Source organism: Crinia signifera, chromosome 7 (genome assembly GCF_055691185.1).
Source record: "Crinia signifera chromosome 7, ASM5569118v1, whole genome shotgun sequence".
NCBI classification, from domain to species: Eukaryota; Metazoa; Chordata; class Amphibia; order Anura; family Myobatrachidae; genus Crinia; species Crinia signifera.
In genome coordinates, this window is record NC_139223.1 from 65,350,633 (window position 1) to 65,374,359 (window position 23,727).

Consider the following 23,727-nt stretch of genomic DNA (forward strand, 5'->3'; position numbering starts at 1 on the left):
CTGTCTGTAGAGGATAGGAGAGGGTTATTATACTCTGAGGGTAAAACTGTACTGTCTAGGGGTTTGAGATACTTTAAAAAGGGGTCGTAGCCCCAAAATGAGCTGTTGATGGCCATTTTTAATGACATCTAGAAGAAATAGCAGGGCTGACCCAGGTTCAGTGTAAATGTTGCAGACCCTGGTCCGACCCAGGTCGAAGTGCTGTGTAAATGGGGTATAAAGAAGGGTCATATCCTGGAAACTCCAGTGTTCAAAGACCAGGGTTTTTGGTGTAAAAGGGGTATTAATGTGGACATAATGGCTATCCAATGACTGTTTCCTGTTCGGGTAGCTAGGTACAGCTGCGGCTATGCAGAACATATGGACCCGGGTGTGAGACCATTGTCATCCATAAGCCTGTATACATGAATGTGCCTAGCCCAGGGTCACCTACACATACCTCCCAACATGACCCTCTCCAGGAGGGACACAATGCTCTGTTTCTGGACATGCCTCTTAATGTATGATTGCCATCACCTGTGGTGCTTCTACACAGGTGCTGACAATCATACATTAAGAGGCATGTCCAGAAACAGAGCATTGTGTCCCTCCTGGAGAGGGTCATGTTGGGAGGTATGCATACATGGAATGGACCAGAGCCCGACCGACGCTGTCACTCACCACCAGTCACCAGGTTCTGGCAGCGAGAGAGTTAAGGGGCGGCGCTGTGCATGCCGGGTAAGCGGACGCGGCCATTGCAGCTTCCTGCCAGCAGCTGAAGGAGAGAGCGGTCACGATGAGGCTCGCTACCACAGGCGCCCGGTACCTCTCTGTAAGGAACCATGTCCGTGCTTCCTGTACCCTCACCCACTCCGTGTGCCCCGCTGTCACCGCTCGGGCCGCAGGCAGTGACCAGTCAGGGATAGGTGGCCCCTCCATGTCCCAGAGGCCTCCCCTCATATCTGCTCACAGGTGCACCCTCACTGACACGCCGGGGCTGCCGGGCCGTGTATCTGGAGCTGCAGTGCTTGCGGGTAGTGTGTATGGCGGAGGGGCATGTGAAGGTCACCTCCCTGCTCTCCTGTGTGACCCTGCCCCATATACTGCACCGTCCTTCCGTGTACATGGCTGGTGTACACCTGCAGCCAAAATCCTCCACTGACAGCCCCTGGTCTCCCTGCACTGACCGTCCCTTCCCTCCACACTGTGCTCACAGACCAGGCCCTCATCCTCCACCACTGGCAGTCCCTGGACACCTGCCTTACATCTGATTGGTGTCCCTGTGCAGACCACCGCTTTGCTACCAACCCCTGCTGTTCCATCTGTGCTGACTGCCTCTGGTGCTCTTGCCCTCACCCTCCTGTCAACCCCCTGCACTGACAGCCCCTGGCTCCCCTGCGCTGACCGCCCCCTGGTATCCCTGCCCTCCACCAATGCATTGACCTTCCCCCTAGCTCCTATACTGACTGCCCTCCTTGGCTCGCCTTCTTCATAGTTCTATACCCCTTCTTTACCACAATCCCAGGTCTGGCATAAGTCACACACCTGTATAACAGTGTTGCAAATAAAATTAATCATTGCACTCTTGTGAAATGGTTTTGTCGCATCATATTGCGATTAAGACACACTTAAGGACTCTTGGCGCAAGCAGAAACACACATGACCTGGTGCACTGAGAATGGTATGTTTGGTGTGACTGTAGCTAGTGTATGGGCTATTTCACACGTTCCGGCTCCTGCTGGGCGGAGAATCCCCACACGTCCGAGAAGTCGTGCTGCACAAGGAAGCTTAGAATGTTGGGGATGGTCACAGCCCGGCAGCCGTCCCTTCCAGTGGTGGGATCCGTCTGCAACAGGGTGGCCTTCCCGTGTGAATGGACACAATCGTGTCCATTATTCACTACTGTGTGCGGCACAGCATTTGGTCGTGCGGGGTTTCGCCGCCCAGCAGGAGCTGGAACGTGTGAAATAGCCCTATACATCTGCAGTAACAAAAAGGGTTTAAAAGTGTATTTGAATTTGCTTATTTCCTATAATAGTGATTGGAAAGAGTGTTCTCTTGAAAACAGGAGTTATAGCGTCTGCTCATCTATTAAAAAGAAACAAATATTAAAACATACGAAGTAAAACTTACCAACCAACCCTTGTATATAAAGGTCACAAATATTTTTGTTTCAAACTTACTTTATTGCATGCTTTTATACCTATATGGCCATGCAGTCACCTAACTACTCGCGTGGTTGATCATCTCAGAAGCTGTGGTGACTGGCACTGAAATCTGTAGTTCTGAGTAATCTATATTTGTACCTGCTTCAAGTAGTAAGGGGCTAAGGCCAAAACCATACAGTACTCCTCGCTCATACAGTTCTGCTTTTTTCATTTCAAACTTAGAAGAATGACTTTAACTGCTGAAATAGTTTTTCCTAGATACATTTTTATTAAACTTACTTTGTTTGGTTACAGAGAAGGCTGTATTCTGCAAAAGCAGCCAAAAGGCCTGAAGCTGCTGCTGGTGTGCGTCTTCATCCGGAGGAGCTTGAGGTAATTATCATCAATTGGTGCTGACTGCAAACAGAATTAGGTTGTATGGGTATCCTAAAGTGGGTGAGGAAATTTGTCAGTTCTCCAGTCTTCAAGTACCAACAGATCACGTTTTGGAAGTTCTATAATCATGCACCGGTTGAGAATGTATTTTGCTGCAGCAGTATTAGTCACACCTGTTTCCACAGACAGAAATACTGAAAATATGGCTTTGGTCCTTGAGGGTTAGATTTGAGCACCCGGTTATAAGGAAAGTCTCACAGTTACTAATCTGGCTGCCCAGATGCCAACCGTTCCCAGTTTTTGTTTTGTTTTTTTTTCTGCATCATACACGTCTGAGCTGCTGAGTTTGAAAGTAAGCAAGGCTCAGGAGCTCAAAACTGCGGTTCATTCCCTCTAACAAGGAAAAGACTGCAGGCTAAAGTTCTACCCATCTTCCAATCACATGAAATGCCAGGTTTTCGTTCATCAACCAGGGGGTTTCCTTGGTGGTAAGAGTGATCTGCATTGTTTATGGGTAAACAGCGTCATACATTAGCGTAACTTCTCTTATGGAATTTATAAAGGTATGTTCCCCCTCATTCATCCTCGATCTGGGGAATTTGCATTTGTTCACCTACAAGTTGGGTGAGGTATTGGGATAAACTGTAGAAAACATGTCCAGATTGAGAACACACACTGCGCAAAATAGGAACCTGTTGGCTATAATCACCTGGCAACTTCGATCGATGCTTGCAGGCGCCGTGCTAGTTGCCAGCTAGAGGCAGACTGTGCTTGCAGGCGCCGTGCTAGTTGCCAGCTAGAGGCAGACGGTGCTTGCAGGCGCCGTGCTAGTTGCCAGCTAGAGGCAGACGGTGCTTGCAGGCGCCGTGCTAGTTGCCAGCTAGAGGCAGACGATGCTTGCAGGCGCCGTGCTAGTTGCCAGCTAGAGGCGACGATGCTTGCAGGCATTGTGCTAATTTGGGTTTTCTTGGCATTATGCTTGTCCCTGGTACCATGATTTACCACAATTTATAGGCAGAGCACCTGTTCTTGGCTCTGTGCAGTAATTTGTGTCTACTAGTATATTTTTCAATTGTCTTTCAGATCACAAAGTTGCCAAATGGACTGGTAATTGCTTCTCTGGAAAACTACTCCCCTGCTTCTAAGATCGGAGTGTTTATAAAGGCAGGAAGCCGATATGAAAATGCCAACACGTTGGGCGTTAATCATGTATTACGTCTTGCATCTAACTTGGTAAGTCTTTCACACAATTAAACTGCTAACTGGGATTGGTTTCAGAAAGTTTGTTTATTAAAGGGATCCTTCCCTCAAAATGTACTGGGTATGGGTCAGAAGGTCAACAGGCCTAAGGTCTCTAATTAGAGAGGTCTCTAATTAGAGAGGTTACCAATCGGCACTATTGTGCTGAGACTAATAAACTCATTTTCAATAAGGGGATGTAAGCTCTTTCATGCAGGTGGCACTTGTTGTACATTATATCATTGTAAATGTGGCTTTTGTAGAGTATGGTATGTTGTTTCTCTGACATCGTAATCCTGACTGTCAGGAGCTCATCAGGGTGTTGGGCGCATTTAAACCCTTTTGCAAGTCGCTCAATTCTGCCTCTATGGGGGTCATGAACCCCCACGAGGGAATATAGCCCCTGTAAGTGTGGGTTTCGACACTGGCTCCTAACAATCAGGATTCCTAAGTCGGAGAAATGACCGCCCGAATCCCGACTGTTGGTGAGTCATCCGGCACCCCTTCTGTATGGGACTGTACTATACTGGCAGAATATTGATAGTCTTTGTAATTTGATGCCATAGCACTTACCCAGGTACCCTTGCTCTCTGGTTGTTGGTGGTTGAAGCCTATATAATCACTAAATCTGCACCCTCACTATCTGTTGTGACATTTTCTTCCAGACAACCAAGGGAGCCTCCTCTTTTAAAATAACCCGTGGGCTTGAAGCTGCCGGTGCTGCATTAAGGTTTGTGTGTTACGTGCATAATCTGTGATATCTGGAAAAAGAAATGCACCAGAATAGCCAGTAGTATAAAGTTATCCCTTGGAACTGCCCAGCTCCGTGTTAAAATTTGACGTCTCCCACAAATTTTGCGACAAACATGCAAGAGGCATTCTTCTTTCCTGGTGGTATAGAACCCTTATGGCACCCATACCTGCTATTCCTCAACACATCTGTTACAGGAATTCCTACTTTACATCTTCTGGGGCGGAGATGTGGAGCTGTTATAACTGAGAGTATATTAGAATGTTTAGTATAGTAAAGCTGTATGGCAGAATAACCTGTCCTATTTCTTATTGCATTGTATGTAACCTTTTAAAGTAAGGTTTATTCCAATGGCACTAGAGCAGTCTTCATATTTGACACCCAGACTAGCTGGTTCTCGTATCGATGGTTGACAGTGACGAGGTTGACACCTAAGAATTTTTTCGACATACCCTAGGTCAACAGTGACAGCAGGATAACACAATCTAAAGGCTGACATGTACATGGTCTACACAAATTTCACGTTTTTTTTTTGTGTTGATGTTGTCATGGAAACCATATAAGTGTTCTTCGTTCCCTCGCATGGCTAACTACGCTTGACACTATTATAATCGAAGTCCATGCCCACTTGGAAAGTATAGTGTGAACCAAGTCGGTTTTTAAAAAAATCATGAAAAACCTCTTGCGTCGACCTTATGAGTGTTGATCTTTAGCTTTATCATTGTCGATCTAGGGCTGGGGTAGCCAACCCTAGTCCTCGAGAGCTACCAACAGTGCATGTTTTGCAGGTCTCCTCACAGAATCACAAGTGAGCTAATTAGCTCCATCTGTGGATCTTTTAAAATGTGTCAGTGATTAATGAGTGCAGCAGCTAGGGTGTCTGGAAAATGTGAACTGTTGGTAGCTCTCGAGGGCTAGGGTTGGCTACCACTGATCTAGGGTATGTCGATCATTCTTACCTAGACATTGCCGACCCAAGGACCGGATAGAGATTAGCTAGAGAATCCTATGTCATGTTTAGTGAACTTTACATCGACAGCAAAAATGTGACCTGCAAAATCTGAGGTACTTGTGTAGTTTCACGGCGCCGCCGCGCGCACACTCTGTCTCTGAAACTTGGCAGCCTGCCAGAAGCTCTGTTTAACTGTGCGCGTGCCGCTCTAGCTGTAAGCTACGTGTTGTCAGTGTAGCACCGGGCGGCAGCAGCAGCATTGCGCTGCCCAGGCGCTGACAGGTCACTGTGGTACTTGTAGTTCCTCAGTGAAATGGGCAGCCCTGCGCACCGCTGACAACGGTGGCATGTAAAAGTGGACACCCCACTATCAAAGGGGGAGTCCCCCATGCAGACGCTAAATTTAGACGCTTTAGCGTCAGAAAACCGGCCGGTAACAAGCCGGGGTTTCTGGACTTAGACGCTAAAGCCTCTGAATTTAGTTGGGACTAGGGGTACATCTAAATTTAGATGCTAAAGCATCTAAATTTAGTTTGGTCTATGGGTACACTATTGAAACCTGTCCACAGTGCCACTAGTCGAAGCAACAGCTGTCGACCGTGTAAATCCCACTATCCACGCCAACCCGAAGCGTGGCGAGCGGCGGCGGTACGCGTCCTACGACCTTTTCATACCCCCACTATCCACGTCGGCGTGGAGTTGAGAATAGAAAGTGTGGCAAGCGCAGCGTGGCGAGGGGACGCGGACACCTGTGAAGCCCGTGAGGGGACGCGGATACCACGCTCCAGGCTTGGTGGCTCGCTGTGCTCGCCACTCTTTCTATTCTCAACTCCACGCCGACGTGGATAGTGGGGGTATGAAAAGGTCGTAGGACGCGTACCGCTGCCCCTCGCGGGGCTTGCTGCGCTCGCCACGCTTCGGGTTAGCGTGGATAGTGGGATTTAACTGTCGACAGCTGTTGCATCGACTAGTGGCACTGTGGACAGGTTTCAATAGTGTACCCCTAGACCCAACTAAATTTTGATGCTTTAGCGTCTAAATTTAGATGTACCCCTAGTCCCAATTAAATTCAGAGGCTTTAGCGCCTAAGTCCAGAAACCCCGGCTTGTTAGCAGCTAGCAGGTAGTCTGGTTTTCTGACGCTTTTGCGTCTAAATTTAGCGTCTGCATGGGGACTCCCCCTTTGATAGCGGTGTGCCCGGGGTGTCCACTTTTACATGCCCCTGTTGTCAGCGGTGCGCAGGGCTGCCTATTTCACTGTGGAACTACAAGTACCACAGTGACCTGTCAGCGCCTGGGCAGCGCAATGCTGCTGCCCGGGGCTACGCTGACAACGTAAGCTGACAATACGTAGCTTACAGCTAGAGCGGCACGTGCACAGTTAAACAGAGCTAGAGTGGCACGCGCAAAGTTAAACAGCTTCTGGCAGGCTGCCAAGTTTCAGAGACAGTGTGCGCGCGGCGGCGGCGTGAAACTACACAAGTACTAAATCTGATTTAGGTCTTGGCAGCAGCCTAGAGTACGGTACCTTCTCCTTCCTCACAAAGGAACTCCCTCCCTACTAGCTAACAATCCCATCTTATTTTTACCTTGTCTTCATCCCAAGCTTCTTGCCACTTGCACTTATTGTTATTTTGGACTGCACCTCTTTTACATGACTTTTGTAAATCCTTCATTGGGGTATAAAAGTACATTCTCCCACGAGAAGGCCTTTATTAAACTAATAATTGCAGGGGCACGGATTAGAGGGAATTGTCTGTAGCTGGTTGGTGCTTTTTAAAATGTGTACATTTGATTTATTTCTATTTTTCTCTGTTTTTTTGCAGCGTGACATCTACAAGGGAGAACATTGTGTACTCGGTTGAATGCCTGAGAGACTATGTGTAAGTAACCACAATCGCAGTGCTGCTGCTTGGTTTTTTTTATGTAAATGAATAAAGTGAATTTAGACAAAATGTGTCTGAAATGCCATATAATCACGCAAAGGTAAGCAAATGACTGGTCCATTGTTCCAGTCCCTCAGATTTCGCCGTTTAGACATAAACGTAGTTTGAGCTTTGAATGGATGGTAGCAATGTCATTTCTTGTACAGTGCTGCTTGTTTCCTGGTGGGGAGGGGGATAAACTACATATAACTAGAAAGGCCATGGCTAATTAGATATGCTAGTCATTGTTGGAGGACATTATTCCCTGATTGTAAATGATGGCAGTGTACAGTGCAGAATTGTTGGAAATCATGGTATAGGTGTCATTGCAGAATCCGGTGGGGTAGGTCACTAAATGAGTGCCGGCTGTAGTCTGTCATTAGTGGAAATGCTTCAGAAGCTATTGTCTCATAATATATATAACACCATGGGTCTTCAAACTGCAGCCCTCCAGATGTTGTGAAACTACATGTTCCAACATGCATTGCCACATTATTTCCTATAAGAGCATGCCAAAGCTGTCAGGGCATGCTGGGACATGTAGTTCCACAAAATCTGGAGGGCCACAGTTTGAAGAACCCTTGTATATACCCAAGCATCACTATGCGGCTTAATAATTATTGATGCTTTCTATGTTGTACATACACACTCAGAATATGTGCTAAATTGTTAATCTGATGACTGCGAGTTCAACATTGCTACCACCAGTAAGGTGGCCTGTGTTTTCTTAGGTCACAAATGCAGCTGGGTTGGGTGCACTATGAGGAGGGTATTTGTCTGGTTTTGATTATTGTTGGTTTCTGTTCTAATTTGCACAGAGTATGAGCATCTAATGAGGACTGCACAATAATCCCTCCTCCAGCTGTTATATAGAAGTAATATAGATAATATTTGAATATCTAAAATGTACTTTAGACAGCATGACTTCTAACTGGTGCAGTCTGATGTAATAACATCATTGCTCACCACCTAAATTACATGTTACAAAGTCACCTTGGATTTTGTGTAATGTGTCAGAATACCCCCCTAAAGCTTCGTGATTCTATATGGTTTCAGAGCACCACTATTAATTTCAGGAAGTATTCAATATCTTAGGGATGTCGGACACTACCTGAAACAGGCACACACATATTTAGTTCTAATTTGATTTTTCAGGGATACTGTAATGGAATATCTCATAAATGTCACTACCGCCCCAGAATTCAGAAGATGGGAGGTCGCTGACTTGCATGATAGATTAACACTTGATAAAGCTTTGGCCTATCAAACTCCACAAGTCGGTAAGTAGTGAACGGACCGTTTATTTGTATGCCTTTGTTGCAGATTTACAACCTTATTTTTCCCGTAAATTACTCAAAACCACAGCAAGAACAAGAGCAGTGTTGCTGAATAAGTTCCGTAATGTAAAAAGAATGTTTTTTGTATAACGCTTGTATTCTAAATAGTAATAAGTTTTTTTTATTTGCATAAATCCAGGTGTTTTGGAAAACCTTCATGCAGCATCTTACCGCAATACTCTTGCGAACTCCTTGTTCTGTCCTGACTACAGAATTGGAAAAGTTTCTCCAGACGAGGTAATAATCTAAACAATTCAAACAAAGAAATGGAACATCATAACTGCGCTCAAACTAAACAATTTGTATGTATATAAATTACGTATCACCATGAAGTTGATCAAAGCATGGATGTGGATTCTTATATTCATTTCTGATTTATCCTCCAATGTATTTGTACATAAAAAGGAAAAAAATTATGCATATAGTGTGATACCGTTTTTACAAAACAAATAGTAACTAAAAAGTCTTTGGGTATCCCTTCGGGTACAACACTTCTTCCCGGAGTTCTTGTGATATAAAATCTTATAGGGTCACCACCTGTGATTATTTCATAAGCAAATGCTTACATAGTTACATAGTAGGTAAGGCTGAAAAAAGACTTGCGTCCATCTAGTTCAACCTGGTATAGATATCCATTGCTGATTTGGTAGGTTCTGGTATTTTACAGACAAATTATATTTCTTATTTGTACCCATGGATGTTTTTCTCCAGTAAATGTTTGTCCAACTTTGCCTTGAACGCATTTAATGAGCCAGCCGTTACCACCTCTCTGGGAAGAGAGTTCCAGAGTTTGACTGTTCTGACCGTAAATAAATTCTTTCTACTAGCTGAATGAAATCTTTTTTTCTTCTAATCTATACTCATGCCCTCGCGTCCTAGATTCCTTTCTAGTAGAAAATAGGGTGTGTGACAGTTCCTTATATTGGCCCTTGATATACTTGTACATGTTGAGCATGTCCCCCCTTAAACGTCTCTTTTCTAATGTAAATAGTCCCAAATTGCTTAATTTCTCCCCGTAGCTTAAATTCTCCATTCCCCTAATAAGCTTTGTTGCTCGCCTTTGGACTTTTTCTAATTCTATGATGTCCTTTTTATAGTGTGGGGCCCAGAACTGTACTCCATACTCTAGGTGAGGTCTCACCAATGCCTTATATAGTGGCATAATTACCCTTGAGTCCCTAGTTTCCATTCCCCTCTTAATACATGCCAGAATTTTGTTGGCCTTTTTTGTAGCTACATTACAATGGGCACTACATCCTACATAGATTGCTGTCTATTTGGACTCCTAGATCCTTTTCAAGTATGGAATTACCCAGTTCCTCTCCGCTAAGGTTGTAACTTGCACACTGGTTGTGTCTCCCAAGGTGCATAACCTTACATTTATCTACATTGAACCTCATCTTCCATTTTTTAGCCCACTCATCTAGAATTGCAAGATCATTTTGAAGCATGGTGACATCTTCTGGTGATTTGATGACTTTGCTAAGTTTTGTATCGTCCGCAAAGATGGATACATTGCTGAGTAACCCTATCCCAATATCGTTAATAAAAATGTTAAACAAAATGGGCCCCAAAACCGAGCCCTGGGGCACTCCACTTAGTACCGGTATCATATCTGATACGGCACCATTCACAACCACTCTGTTCTCTATTACATAGCCAATTCCCTACCCATCTGCAGATATTTTCACCCAATCCTAGGTTCTCCATTTTATTAATCAATCTCTTGTGTGGGACAGTATCAAATGCTTTAGCGAAATCTAGGAAAATCACATCTACAGCATTTCCATTATCGAGGTTTTTGCTAACCTCTTCATAGAACCCTAGTAGATTAGTTTGGCATGAACGATTTTTCACGAACCCATGTTGGTTAGTACTGAGTAGACGGTGATTATCTAAGTATTCCTGGATACCATCCCTTAAAAATCCTTCAAATAGTTTACCCACAATTGATGTTAAACTAACGGGTCTGTAATTAGCGGGATCTTCCTTTTTTCCTTTTTTGAATATTGGCACTACCTCTGCTATTCTCCAATCTTTTGGTACTATACCTGACGATAGTGACTTGCTAAAAATATAATGTAGGGGGGGTAGCTAGTTCATCCCTTAATTCCATTAATACCCTCGGATGAATCCCATCTGGCCCTGGTGACTTATTTGTTTTGAGTTTGCTTAGCCTCAGTATTATTTCCTTCGGCGTGAAATCCACAATGAGATCTGGCTTATTTGTCCCGTTTGTGGTAAATGTTCGTTCCACAGTCTGCTCTCCCTTAGTAAATACTGATGAGAAGAACTCATTTAACAGTTTTGCTTTTCCCTTGTCCTCAGTAACACTTTTTCCACTAGTATCAGTTAGTGGGCCTATGTTTTCCTTAATTAAACGTTTACTATTTATGTATTTAAAAAACTTCTTTGGGTTGGTTTTGCTTTCAGTGGCTATGCACTCTTCATATAATATTTTAGCTGCTTTGATTACCCCTTTACAAGTTTTGTTTGATTCTTTGTATTTTGCGAACGCCTCCTCATTCAAGTTATTTTTATAGAATTTAAAGGCTCTGGTTTTATTGTTGATAGCTGACCTTACTTCTTTGTCCAACCATGGTGGCTTTTTTTTTGTTGAATTTACCTTTAATTACTTTAGGAATGTATTCAATAGTTAGTGAATCAAGCACCTTTTTTAGAGTATCCGACATTTCCTCTGCATTTTTTCCCTCCATAACCGTTTCCCACCCAATTCCTGTAAGGGCTTCCCTGAATAATTCAAAGTTCGCTTTTCTGAAGTTTAGTATTTTTGCAGATCCTTTTTGATGTAATTTACTGAAGTTGATTTCCAGTGAAACCATATTGTGATTTACTATTCCCTAATTGTTCAATTACTTTTGTGTTTGAAACTAAGTCTGTGTTATTTGTTAATACTAAGTCCAAGAGCGCCTCATCACGAGTTGGAGTTTCTACCGTTTGTGTAATAAACTGGTCTTTAAGTAAGCTTAAGAACCCATTGCTTCTTGCTGATTTACCTGTTTCGTTTTCCCAATCAATGTCGGGTAAATTAAAATCCCCCATAATTAATACCTGACCCTGATTTGATGCTTGTTTGATTTGGTTTAAAAGAAGAGACTCTTCCCTTTCATTTATATTTGGTGGTCTATAGCATACCCCTATTATAAATTTGTTTTTTGGTTTCTTATTATTGTCGGTTATCTCTGCCCACACTGTCTCTGAGTTGTCGTCTTCCAGGTCTGTGCTCATATTTTTCTCAAATGATGTTAAGTTATTATTTACATATAGGCACACACCCCCGCCCCTTCTATTTTCCCTGTCTTTCCTGTAGAGTGTATATCCCTCCATGTTTAATGCCCAGTCATGCGACTCATTACACCATGTTTCTGTAATACCAATGATGTCGTAGTCATCCCTACTGATCACCGTTTCAAGCTCCCCGATTTTACTCACTAAGCTTCTTGCATTAGCCAGTAAGCATTTTAATTTATGTTTATTTTTAGATATGGCTCTAATATTGTGATTAGTTTCACCCCAGGACCCATTTGAATTCTTTACTAGCTTCCTCTTTCCCCTCTCCCCTCTCCCCTTCAATAGACTCTCTACAGGCCTCCCCACCATGCACACTGCCTGCCCTCTCCATAGTTCCGGGAATTCTTCCTCTGTCATTCCCTCCTTCCCGTATACTAAGATCATCTGTACCTAAGAACTGTAATGGGGTAACGTGACTGTTACAACATAACATTTTATTACATGACATTCCTGATGCACCCTGAGAGTTACCCCCGATTATACCCTTGTTATGTCCCAGGGCTTTGTCTATGTCTCCGTCCCCCCCCCCCCCATCTCCTTCCCCCATATGATTCCTGATCCCAGTCCGGCTTCTCTCCCTGATGGTCCCATAATGTCTTGCTGCCCCCACCCCCCCGTCGCCTAGTTTAAAATCTCCTCCAACCCTCTAACCATCCTTTCCCCCAGCACTGCAGCCCCCTCCTCGTTCAGGTGCAATCCATCACGGCAAAAAAGATGGCGCCTGACCGAGAAGTCCGCCCAGTGTTCCATGAACACGAATCCCTCTTTCCTACACCAATCCTTAAGCCACACATTTACCTCCCTGATCTCCCTCTGCCTCCCTGAGCTAGCGCGTGGCACTGGTAATATTTCCGAGAAAACAGTGTCTTACACTTTAGGGTTGATATGGAAACATATAAAGGTATCTTTAAAAGTATGCTCACGTGTTCTTACTTCTTATACATTATGTATCCTCCTATCATGGTTTCTTTTCCCAATAAACGAACCGGCACCAAGCAGATTGGTAATAAAAACTCTTCTTCAATTTATTTTGCTTCATAAAATATGACATAAAATGTACTAAAACAGGGGGGGAGCCTCTCCACAGATGGAATAGATGGTCAAAAAATTATGGAGAGTGACTAGGGCGCCAGGACAACTCACCATAGATAATTCCACTGTATAAGGAGAGGTTCCTTCCTCTGAAAACAACACCAACGCGTTTCAACAAAAAGTATTTTTCAAGGTGTATACTACAGGTCTGCTCAGTGCTTCATTTATACCCAGTGTGGGGTAAGACCTCCCCTTCCTGGGTGCGGTTTCAACAAAACAAATCTTCTTTAAAAACACTAGGATACATAGAGATACATGATTGAACAATATGTGTTCATAAATCGCATTGCCAATGTACTTTAAACATAAAATAATGCTTAAAAATGGTTAAAATGAACCTATTCGGCGTGCGTTCCATTCCCTTGGAACGCACGCACTTCCGCCGGAAGTTAATCTATATGTAAACAGACTCCGTTTACACGGAGTTCTTATATCATTCTATTGATATATATGATCGCAGAATGGAGCCATTAGAGATCGCGGGCTTAGAAAACAGCCGGACTGCTACCGATCTAATACTGAACAAATTAAAGATAATACAGAAAGGTAACAAAAACACCTTGATATGCTAGGTAGGGAAGCGTTATATGGCATTTATTACTAGAAGCAAGCTTTTTTTTTATATAGATTTGTACGATGCTTCAGTTTTATTTTTACTTTGGTTTTCCTAAAGTTTGTAAGTTGGGTTTATTTTATATAGATGAGCAATGTGTATTCGGTTTGGTTTACGCATCTTCACAACAGCAGGTGTTTCAAAAGTAGGCTGAACAGCCGTCTCTGGTAGTGTGGAGACATTAACACATAATGGGGCAGATGTATTCAGCCATAACAAGAGATAAATGCAAGGGTGATAAAGAGATAAACGTCCAGCCAATCAGCTCCTTACTGACTTTTTTTCAAACACATCCTGTAACGTGGCAGTTAGGATGTGATTGGCTGGACGTTTATCTCTCCTTATTACCGTTGCATTTATCTCTTGTTAAGGATTAATACATCTGCCCCAGTGTGGAATATCAAAATTGTAATTAAGCACCTCTATAGAACGTCAATTACTACTACTTTCCATGTAACAGCTTCATTTTTTACTTTGTGGGTTTAGTGACCATTAATATTTTTGTTGTCTTCTTAGTTGCAGCAATTTGTACAGAATAATTTCACAAGCGCAAGAATGGCCCTGGTCGGTCTAGGTGAGTATTATGGGCGACTGAGGGGAACATTAAATTTACATCCAGACTGATTGTAGCCATTCTGTAGTCATGCCGTTACTACAAAAATGTTTGTATTAAAACATAAGGGAGAAGGTAGTGTCCAGTACTGCAAAATACATATGGAATGAGCTAGTGAGAGCCCAAAGGCATTCATGAGTAATAATTTTATTGTTCTAAATATATGAACCAAAAATTGCTGTCTTTAAAAAAAAAAAAAAAAAATGCTGTTTGTTCCTGGCTAAGTGAGGAAAGCGAAGGTCATTCTTAGCATCACTCTATACCAGGGCTGGGCAACACCGGCCCTCCAGATGTTGATGAACTACACATACCAGGATGTTTTGCATTAGTTTTGCTATGTGGCCATGCTGAAACTGATGCAAGCATGCTGGGATGTGTAGTTCATCAACATCTGGAGGGCCGGTGTTGCCCAGCCCTGCTCTATACAATGCCAAGTTATGTGGAGACCAGATGTATGTTTCTCTTGCCACACCAAATGGCAGGATGCCAAAGTAAACCTTATTTTTGTCTGCTAGGAGGAGGCCAATACCTCCTGTGAGTGAGAATCACCTAGAAAAATAACAGGTTTAAGTAAATGTATTTTGTGTAATGCACTGAAGTAATTTAGGCCCTTTACACAAGTAGATATTGGGGCTTTCATTGTACCAAACCTATTCTAACAGGGCTTTAAGCACTGATCCCTTTAATGCACAGGTTTTCAAAGTCGGTCCTCGTGACCCCTCACAGAATCAAGTCAAATAGCTCCACCCGTGGATTTTTTAAAATGCGTCAGTAATGAGTTTCACTGGAAAACGTGAACGGTGTGGGGTACTGAGGACCAATTTTATATTTATATAAAAAACACTGATTAAAACGGAGATATTGCACATATAGCGAATTCAGGTTGAGCAATATATGTAGTCTGTTCCTATCTTTAATGGTTTGCGTTTTGGTCTTCCATTTTGTTGTTGTTTTTGTACTGTACAAGAATTGCTACCCTGTATTGAGCAGCAGCTTCGTTTGACAGCCTGCCAAGCACCACCCCATCTCATCTGAGATGTATTGTTTGTAATTTATACTTTATCACAATAGTGGCCAAACAATTATTGCACCATGGTGGCAAAATCTGCAGCAGCAATCCCAGATTTACAGGGTCTGCAACCTCTAGTCTGTTTCTGAATTATACAATGGTCATGTCCCCTAGAGAACCCTATTATTGACGCAGTCTTATAACAGGGCGCATACAGTCCATGTTATCTGTTCTAGTGAGAATGAATGGCAAGAGGGTGGATCTTTATTTTCAATCCGCCCAGGGCCCTTCTCTCCTCACAGCAGTAATTTTTTTGGTGTAGATTTTTAAATAGCCAATGGGCTGTAATAAGTTTCTATTGAGTGGCTAGAAAGTTTTATCGATTCAGAAGTAACTGCTGGCAAGTCCACTGTAACGAGTATATCTTTCCAGTTTCTGCATATCTCTCATGTACTTTCAGGTGTCAGCCATTCGGTCCTCAAACAAGTTGGAGAGCATTACCTCAACATCAGAAGTGGCAGTGGCACTGCTGCAGTGAAAGCTCAGTATCGCGGAGGTATGTAATCATATTTATATTGTTACTAGGTCTTAAGGTGCCCATACACTAGTAAGATTTATCTTCAGATCTGGCTGGTTGGAACAAAAACATGGTTATGGATGAATGACCGTTTTCCAACATCACCAAGCAATTGGTCAACTGTCATTTGCTCTCATCCATAACATGTTTTTGTTCCAACCAGACAGATCTGCAGATAAATCTGCGTGTGTATGGCCACCTTAAGTATACTCACATATGCGCATAATGGGTACCCATCTCAGTGGTTCCCAAACTGTGCGCCTAGGCACCCTGGGGTGCCTCGGAGCACTTGCAGGGGTGCCTCAGGTTGGTGGTCCAGAACCAATTCAAATTATTTATGGCCAATGAAACCGGCAAAATCAGTTCTTGGGGCTTCCAATTACAAAATATGTGGGGAAACAGAAGTGAATCGTGTTCCTCGCCACATAACTGGACCTAAGGATGACATTTAAGCACAACTTATTTCATTAAAAAAAATAAAAATTTGTATTCTTGGTAACAAACTTTGGCCTAGGGGTGCCCTGAAAAATATTCTGATACTCTAGGGTGCCGTGATTCAAAAAAGTTTGGGAACCTCTGACCCATCTGTTTCAGCATACAGCAATTTAATGCATTAAGACCATGATAGCCATGATGCTATCTATAGGCATTAAATTGGTTACAGTTGGAACTGTAAAAGGAAGGGAGGGTGGGGGATCCTCACTGCTGACACAGGGCTGTTTATATACAAACTATGGTCCTATAGTATAGTCACTAGAAAGTTGATGTAAACCTAAATAAACTGTAGAGCTCAAATGTGGGAAATAGTTATGTGTTTTTTCTTGAAAATGTTGGATCTACTAATGTGTAGTACTGTAATCTTGTGGGTTACAATAACCATGTCTAACCTGATTTTTGGACTTGTGTTACTATAGTATCCAACACCACAGGAGCAGGAGAGATCTGTCTATAATTAGTTGTGGGAAACAAACCACATTAGAGAAATGAGACTGTCCAAGGCAGCCATAACAGGATGTTACTGACCCAGCTTTTATCCCTCCGCCCAGGTGAGCTCCGAGAGCAGAATGGAGATGGCCTGGTCCATGCTGCTATTGTGGCTGAAGGAGCGTCTGTTGGGAGCCCTGAAGCCAATGCTTTTAATGTCCTCCAGCACGTTCTTGGGGCCGGACCTTACATCAAGAGGGGGAGTAACACTAGCAACAAATTGTCTCAAGCGGTCACCAAGGCAACTAGTCAGCCCTTTGATGTAAGTATAAAGTTAAGATTGTGGAATGACAGTGGTTTGTTCGTATGGTCTGTGTCACTGGGTTGGGGTCATCTATCTCTGAAGTTGTGTAACTCAATGCTTTGGTTGTATCCGAACGATTGGTTCTACCGGGACGGTTAGTTATTTGCAATGAACCATATTTAACCTGAATATAATTGTACGTTCTTTGTTTTTGTTAAAAGGTTTCTGCATTCAATGCCAACTACTCTGATTCTGGTCTCTTTGGAGTCTATACGATTTCCCAGGCAGCTGTTGCTGGAGATGTAAGAGAAAAGCTATATGTAATGTTAATGCACTTGCTCCCATAGTATGTCTCTCCTAATTTATTTTGGTCAATTAATTATAACTACAGTTTTTAAATGTTATTACTTTACAATGTAAAAAACAGCGTGTTGGACTTTCAGATGTTACCCCATGCTGAGTGGCAGAATAATTGGACATAACCCATGTTGTAGTTGGAAAACAAAACTATTTAGACGCATGTACTCGGGCCTGATTCAGAGATGTGCGCTACTGCCGATGCATACATTATCGGCCTTGTGAGAATGCAGTCACTGGCTTAGACACCCCTATAAAACACCCCAACACCCCCCCCATTACCAGCCTAGCTAACAATCAGTCTGCATCCACATCCTCTCTGCAAGCGACATAGCAGACGCATCAGAACGCATGTGCAGTAATAAACATGGGCCAACTACAGTAATATCAGAATAGCTGACTTCTCTGTAACAGGCCCTCAGCTGGCCAGAGGCCCTTCACCTTAATAATATCTGTCTACTGAGTATTTTTCATTTGCAGTGATTATTTTTTTGTGCGGGATGCCGGTCTAACTCGATATGTTTTTAAACAGGCCAATCACTAAAGGCGAAACCATGCCTTTATAAGCGATTGCCTCTTTAGAACATCAAGTTTGGCTGGCATCCCGCACTGCAGCCGAACTCAGGCAGCATTACATCCCACCGACAGTTCAGTGTTCTTGTCTGTATTGATAGCTGCACTGGCTACTGAGTGCATTATATGAACTAATGAAACAACAATGTCTCTTAGGTAATTAAAGCTGCAATTAACCAGGTGAAAGCGGTTGCCCAGGGCAGCATTACAGAGGCCGAACTTACCAGAGCTAAGTGAGTAAACTGTCTATTTTCCAAAACCGAGCCATTGCTTTTTCACTTTCAGAGAACTTAATTGATTATATTGTTTAGGATTGATGTTGTATTTACTGGTAGTATGGAAAGGCAGAGGTTCTGCACTGCTTTGTGTAAATGAGCCTGTGGCTCACCATCTTCTTAGAACTGCAAGTCCAAGCATGAAGAGTAAAAGAACATGTAGCTGCTTTCCAGTTGGAGAGACTGAAGTTGCCCAAGATGCTACGTTGCTGTGCCACCTTGTCCATAGCATCATCCGTGCTTCGCAAGAGCTGGTTATTGACCTTTCTAAAGCAATTGTGTATACACATAATGTTCTTATTATTGCTTTCACCCCACTTCCAATTTGGTATCCGATTGCAAGCGTTCCATCAGATAAAACCTTTAACAATTCTTAGAATAATTGGTTCATGCTCTGATGTAGAAGGATACCATGCCCTAGGCAATGTGTTAGGTGGATTTTGGAAAAGATATTCTGGGGGAAATTTACTAAGATTGGAGTTCAAATTCACATGTTGCTATGAGCAACCAATCTGGTAATATATATTATCTTCTAGAACAGTGGTGTCAATCATGGCCAGCTGTTGTGGAACTACACGTCCCAGCATGCCCTGCCACAGATTTTATATAATGGATTGCTAAAACTGTGGCAGGGCATGCTGGGACGTTAGTTCCACAACAGCTGGAGGGCCATGAGTTTGACACCACGGTTCTAGAAAGTACTAAATCAGTAAATTTTGATTGGTTACCCATAGCAACATCACATGTGACGTAGAACTCGCGTCTTAGTAAATTTCCCCTCGGTTTTTATGGCCAGTGGGTATTTTAGCTCAAAATGCAACATAAATTTAGGGCTAATTGACTTGAGGAAGAGCTTTATGGTTCATACATGTGCTATAGTTACTATGAAAATGAGACTCGTTATAATTTTAAGTCATTCTTGGTATTATAACCCTCTACTTGAAATCTTAATTCCCTTTAACTTAAAAAGTTTGTTTTATTTCATTTATGTGTGTGTTTGAGTTGGTAGCTACTACTGGCTAGTGCATAAGTTGAAAGCTGTAACCATTTCAGGAACCAGCTAAAATCCCATTACTTGCTGTCTGTGGAGAATTCCTCTGGGCTGCTGAATGAGATTGGCTCTCAGGCATTGTCATCCGGATCTTACGTATCACCAGCTGCTGCCACCCAGCAGATAGACTCTGTCACCAGCGCTGATGTTGTCAATGTGAGTGTGGACTACAGAATATGCCTATAAAGGGGTGTATAAATCTATTAAAATTTAATGTATAAAATGTTTTGTCATTTATTCAAACCACTTAAGAAAAAACTAAAAACTATATTGCTCTTAATAGACCAGTTAATTAGTATCTGTACATTTTAGATCTGGAATGAAGAGAAATACCAAGGGAGAGATTCAGAAAGTGAGAGATTTGATAAGAAATCTCCAGTTCTTTTAAAGCGGCGATCATTTACACTGCAAAATCAAACTGGTTTTGCAGTGTAAATGATTGCCGCTTTAAAAAAACTGTAGATTTCTTACCAAATCTCTCACTTTCTGAATCTCTCATCCTATTTAATCTCACTCAGGGGTAGATCTATCATGGTGCGCTATGGGGTTTCTGCGCTATCCCCGTGCGCTAAAGCAGGGGATAGCGCTTCCCCTCAGTTATCATACCCGCTGTGCGGGCGGTGTTACAGCGGCGGTTGTGTCACAGTGCATGTACTTTTCAAGTACTGCGCTATATAGGCATACCTGATGTATTATTCTTCGCTATCCCCCTCCCTGCGGCTGTGCGCTGCTGTCTGTAACGCCAGACAGATCTGGCGGTGGACGCTTCGGTTGTTTTTTTTTTTTTTTTTTGTCACTTTCAATCAACTTTATCGGTCCTCTCCCCGGCTGACAGTGCTCTCTCTCCCCGGCGCCTGCTGGATGGATCTGCACATGCGCCGGTACACATCGCAAGACCAGGTAACCGGCACATGTGCAGAACTTGGCAGTAGGGCGGAGGGCACATCCGTTATGAGAGGAAGCGTATCCCCGTCGGCTGGGGATAACGCACTCCCATCACGTACACCATGGGTCCTCAAACTGCGGCCCTCCAGATGTTGTGAAACTACAAATCCCAGCATGCCTTGCCACAGTTTTAACACTCCCTTATAGCAAAACTGTGGCAAGGCATGCTGGGATTTGTAGTTTCACAACATCTGGAGGGCCGCAGTTTGAGGACCCATGACGTACACTAAACTAATAATACATTCGGGTGAATTGCAGGTGAGTTTCACCACAATAAAGTGGTGAAGCGAACCTGCATGCATAAAGAACGTTATGGAGCTATTGATAAATCTACCCCAGAATGTGTATAATTTTTGGAACAGGGTTCAATAAGTTCTGCCTTTTGGAAACCTTGTCGGTACTTGTGGAGTATCACGGCTCCCATCGTATGGCATCGTATGCCATATGTAGTGGCATACGATGGCATACGATGCGATGCGATGTTTTACCGATTTTTGAGCATTTTTGCTCAAAAATCGTATGCCATCGCATGGCATCGTATGCCATATGTAGTGGCATACGATGTCATACGATGCGATACGATGTTTTACCGATTTTTGAGCATTTTTGCTCAAAAATCGTATGCCATCGCATGGCATCGTATGCCATATGTAGTGGCATACGATGTCATACGATGCGATACGATGTTTTACCGATTTTTGAGCAAAAATGGTCAAAAATCGGTAAAACATCGGATAACATCGTATGCCATATGTAGTGGCATACGATGTCATACGATGCGATACGATGTTTTACCGATTTTTGAGCAAAAATGGTGAAAAATCGGTAAAACATCGCATGGCATTGTATGCCATCGATGCGATACGATGTTTTACCGATTTTTGAGCCATTTTAGCTCAAAAATCGTATGCGATCGCATCGGATGCTATACGATGGCATCCGATGCGATGTGATGGCACCCGATTTTGCACTGAAATGCATCAGAATGCATTGAAATGTGTATTAAAGTAGTGAAATGCCCCCAAATGCCATTTTTCATAGTGCACCACCCCCACTATCAATGTCAACCCGAAGCGTGGCGAGCGCAGCGAGCCCGCGAGGGGCGGCGGTACGCGTCCTACGACCTTTTCATACCCCCACTATCCACGTCGGCGTGGAGTTGAGAATAGAATAGTGTGGCGAGCGCAGCGAGAAACCGAGCCCGAAGCATGGCGAGCGCAGCGAGCCCCGCGAGGGGACGCGGATACCTGTAAAGCCCGCGAGGAGACGCGTATAGCTGTGAAGGTATCCGCGTCCCCTCGCGGGGCTCGCTGCGCTCGCCACGCTTCGGGCTCGGTGGCTCGCTGCGCTCGCCACACTATTCTATTCTCAACTCCACGCCGACGTGGATAGTGGGGGTATGAAAAGGTCGTAGGACGCGTACCGACGCCCCTCGCGGGCTCGCTGCGCTCGCCACGCTTCGGGTTGACGTTGATAGTGGGGGTGGTGCACTATGAAAAATGGCATTTGGGGGCATTTCACTACTTTAATACACATTTCAGTGCAAAATCGGGTGCCATCGCATCCCATCGGATGCCATCGTATGGCATCCGATGCGATCGCATACGATTTTTGAGCTAAAATGGCTCAAAAATCGGTAAAACATCGTATCGCATCGATGGCATACGATGCCATGCGATGTTTACCGATTTTTCACCATTTTTGCTCAAAAATCGGTAAAACATCGTATCGCATCATATGACATCCTATGCCACTACATATGGCATACGATGTTATCCGATGTTTTACCGATTTTTCACAATTTTTGCTCAAAAATCGGTAAAACATCGTATCGCATCGTATGACATCGTATGCCACTACATATGGCATACGATGTTATCCGATGTTTTACCGATTTTTGACCATTTTTGCTCAAAAATCGGTAAAACATCGTATCGCATCGTATGACATCGTATGCCACTACATATGGCATACGATGTTATGCGATGGCATACGATTTTTGAGCTAAAATAGTCAAAAATCGGTAAAACATCGCATCGCATCGTATGCCATCGTATGCCACATGCGATGCAATGCGATGCGATTTTTAGCATACGATCTGCATACGATGCAGGTCGTGGGAGCCGTGATACTCCACAAGTACCACCTTGTCTTCCTAGATCAAATTGTAAAAAATTTTTGTTCTGTCTTGGTGCATGCGAGTAGAGTTTTTTCAAGGAAAATGCAGCTAACTTTGCTATCCGTGCTTTATTTCTATAGGCTGCAAAGAAGTTTGCCTCTGGAACCAAGTCCTTGGCGGCTTCCGGGAATTTGGAACACACCCCATTTGTTTCTGATCTGTAGTTTCAGCAACATGGATGTTTTTGACTTACTGAAGAGGGGAATATTCCCATAGATCTTCACGTCTTTGGTTCCACAGAGTTAATCCAAATTATTTATGCTGTCAGACCATACATGTAAATTGTAAGAGGGAATCAAGAAAGGCTTCCAATAATGATCTATGGGGAAACATACTAGTGTGTTTGTGTGTTAACAGCATAACATACAATAAAAGATTACTATTTCTATCATGTGTACAAGTGGCATTACTACTTAGTCTGAGCTGTGTATACTGTATAGCAGGGGTGGGCACTTACATGGGGTAGAAAATAAATAAATGATTGAGTTTTTTGTTTTCTGCTTTTCTTTAATTCCCAATCAAAAGTACAATATTTTGGAATAAGGAGAAGTAACGTGTTCAGGAACCTGCCATCTGCATACAACTGTCCCATAAACATATTGGAGCAGGAGACTCCTAAGTCTGTGTATTGTGTTTAATGGATGTTTCTGCTTTGTTCTTCTCTTCACATGTTGTCAAGTCTTCTGATATAAGTATGGAGTGTGATTTCATGTTTAAAGAATGGGAGATGTCAGAAAAATCATAGGATCTATCATTGCGCTTAAGGGGATGAGTGGTGCATGGGAATAACTGGTACAAACTTATTTCCAAGAGGGATATGTATGTTAATATGGAGCTCAGAATTGTGTCTTCAGCAATATGACAGGATAAAACCAAAATGAAGGTTATTGAAAAATGTAATTAACAAATATTCTTGCTTTTTACACACAGTTGGATTAACCCTGATGCATTCATTGTGGTCAATTGGAATGTCCTAAGTAAATTTTGGGGAAAGTATCAGACCATATTTCTGTGTTCTCTTTCTCTTTACAACAGTCTACAATGTATAATGTTGAAAAAATCAGTCGGCATCATGGTTTTAATCCAACAGAACACAATGTCACGTTGCAGTTTAATTGGTCATTAAATATATTTATTTAGCAGTTAATGTGTTTTTATATTTAGACTAATGCCTTCTT

The 23,727-nt window shown here is 43.0% G+C and overlaps 1 protein-coding gene across 1 annotated transcript; it reads left to right on the forward strand.

Moving 5' to 3' along the window:
- The first annotated feature begins 669 nt into the window (after positions 1–669).
- UQCRC2 (ubiquinol-cytochrome c reductase core protein 2) lies at positions 670–22,937 on the forward strand. Its single transcript, XM_083153262.1, has 14 exons — positions 670–811; positions 2,442–2,519; positions 3,606–3,755; positions 4,427–4,491; positions 7,290–7,346; positions 8,544–8,668; positions 8,865–8,962; positions 14,259–14,316; positions 15,825–15,920; positions 16,988–17,187; positions 17,391–17,471; positions 18,256–18,332; positions 19,428–19,581; positions 22,630–22,937. The coding sequence occupies exons 1-14, from the start codon at positions 776–778 to the stop codon at positions 22,711–22,713; spliced, it is 1,359 nt and encodes a 452-aa protein (XP_083009388.1). The 5' UTR covers positions 670–775; the 3' UTR covers positions 22,714–22,937.
- The last annotated feature ends 790 nt before the right edge of the window (positions 22,938–23,727 follow it).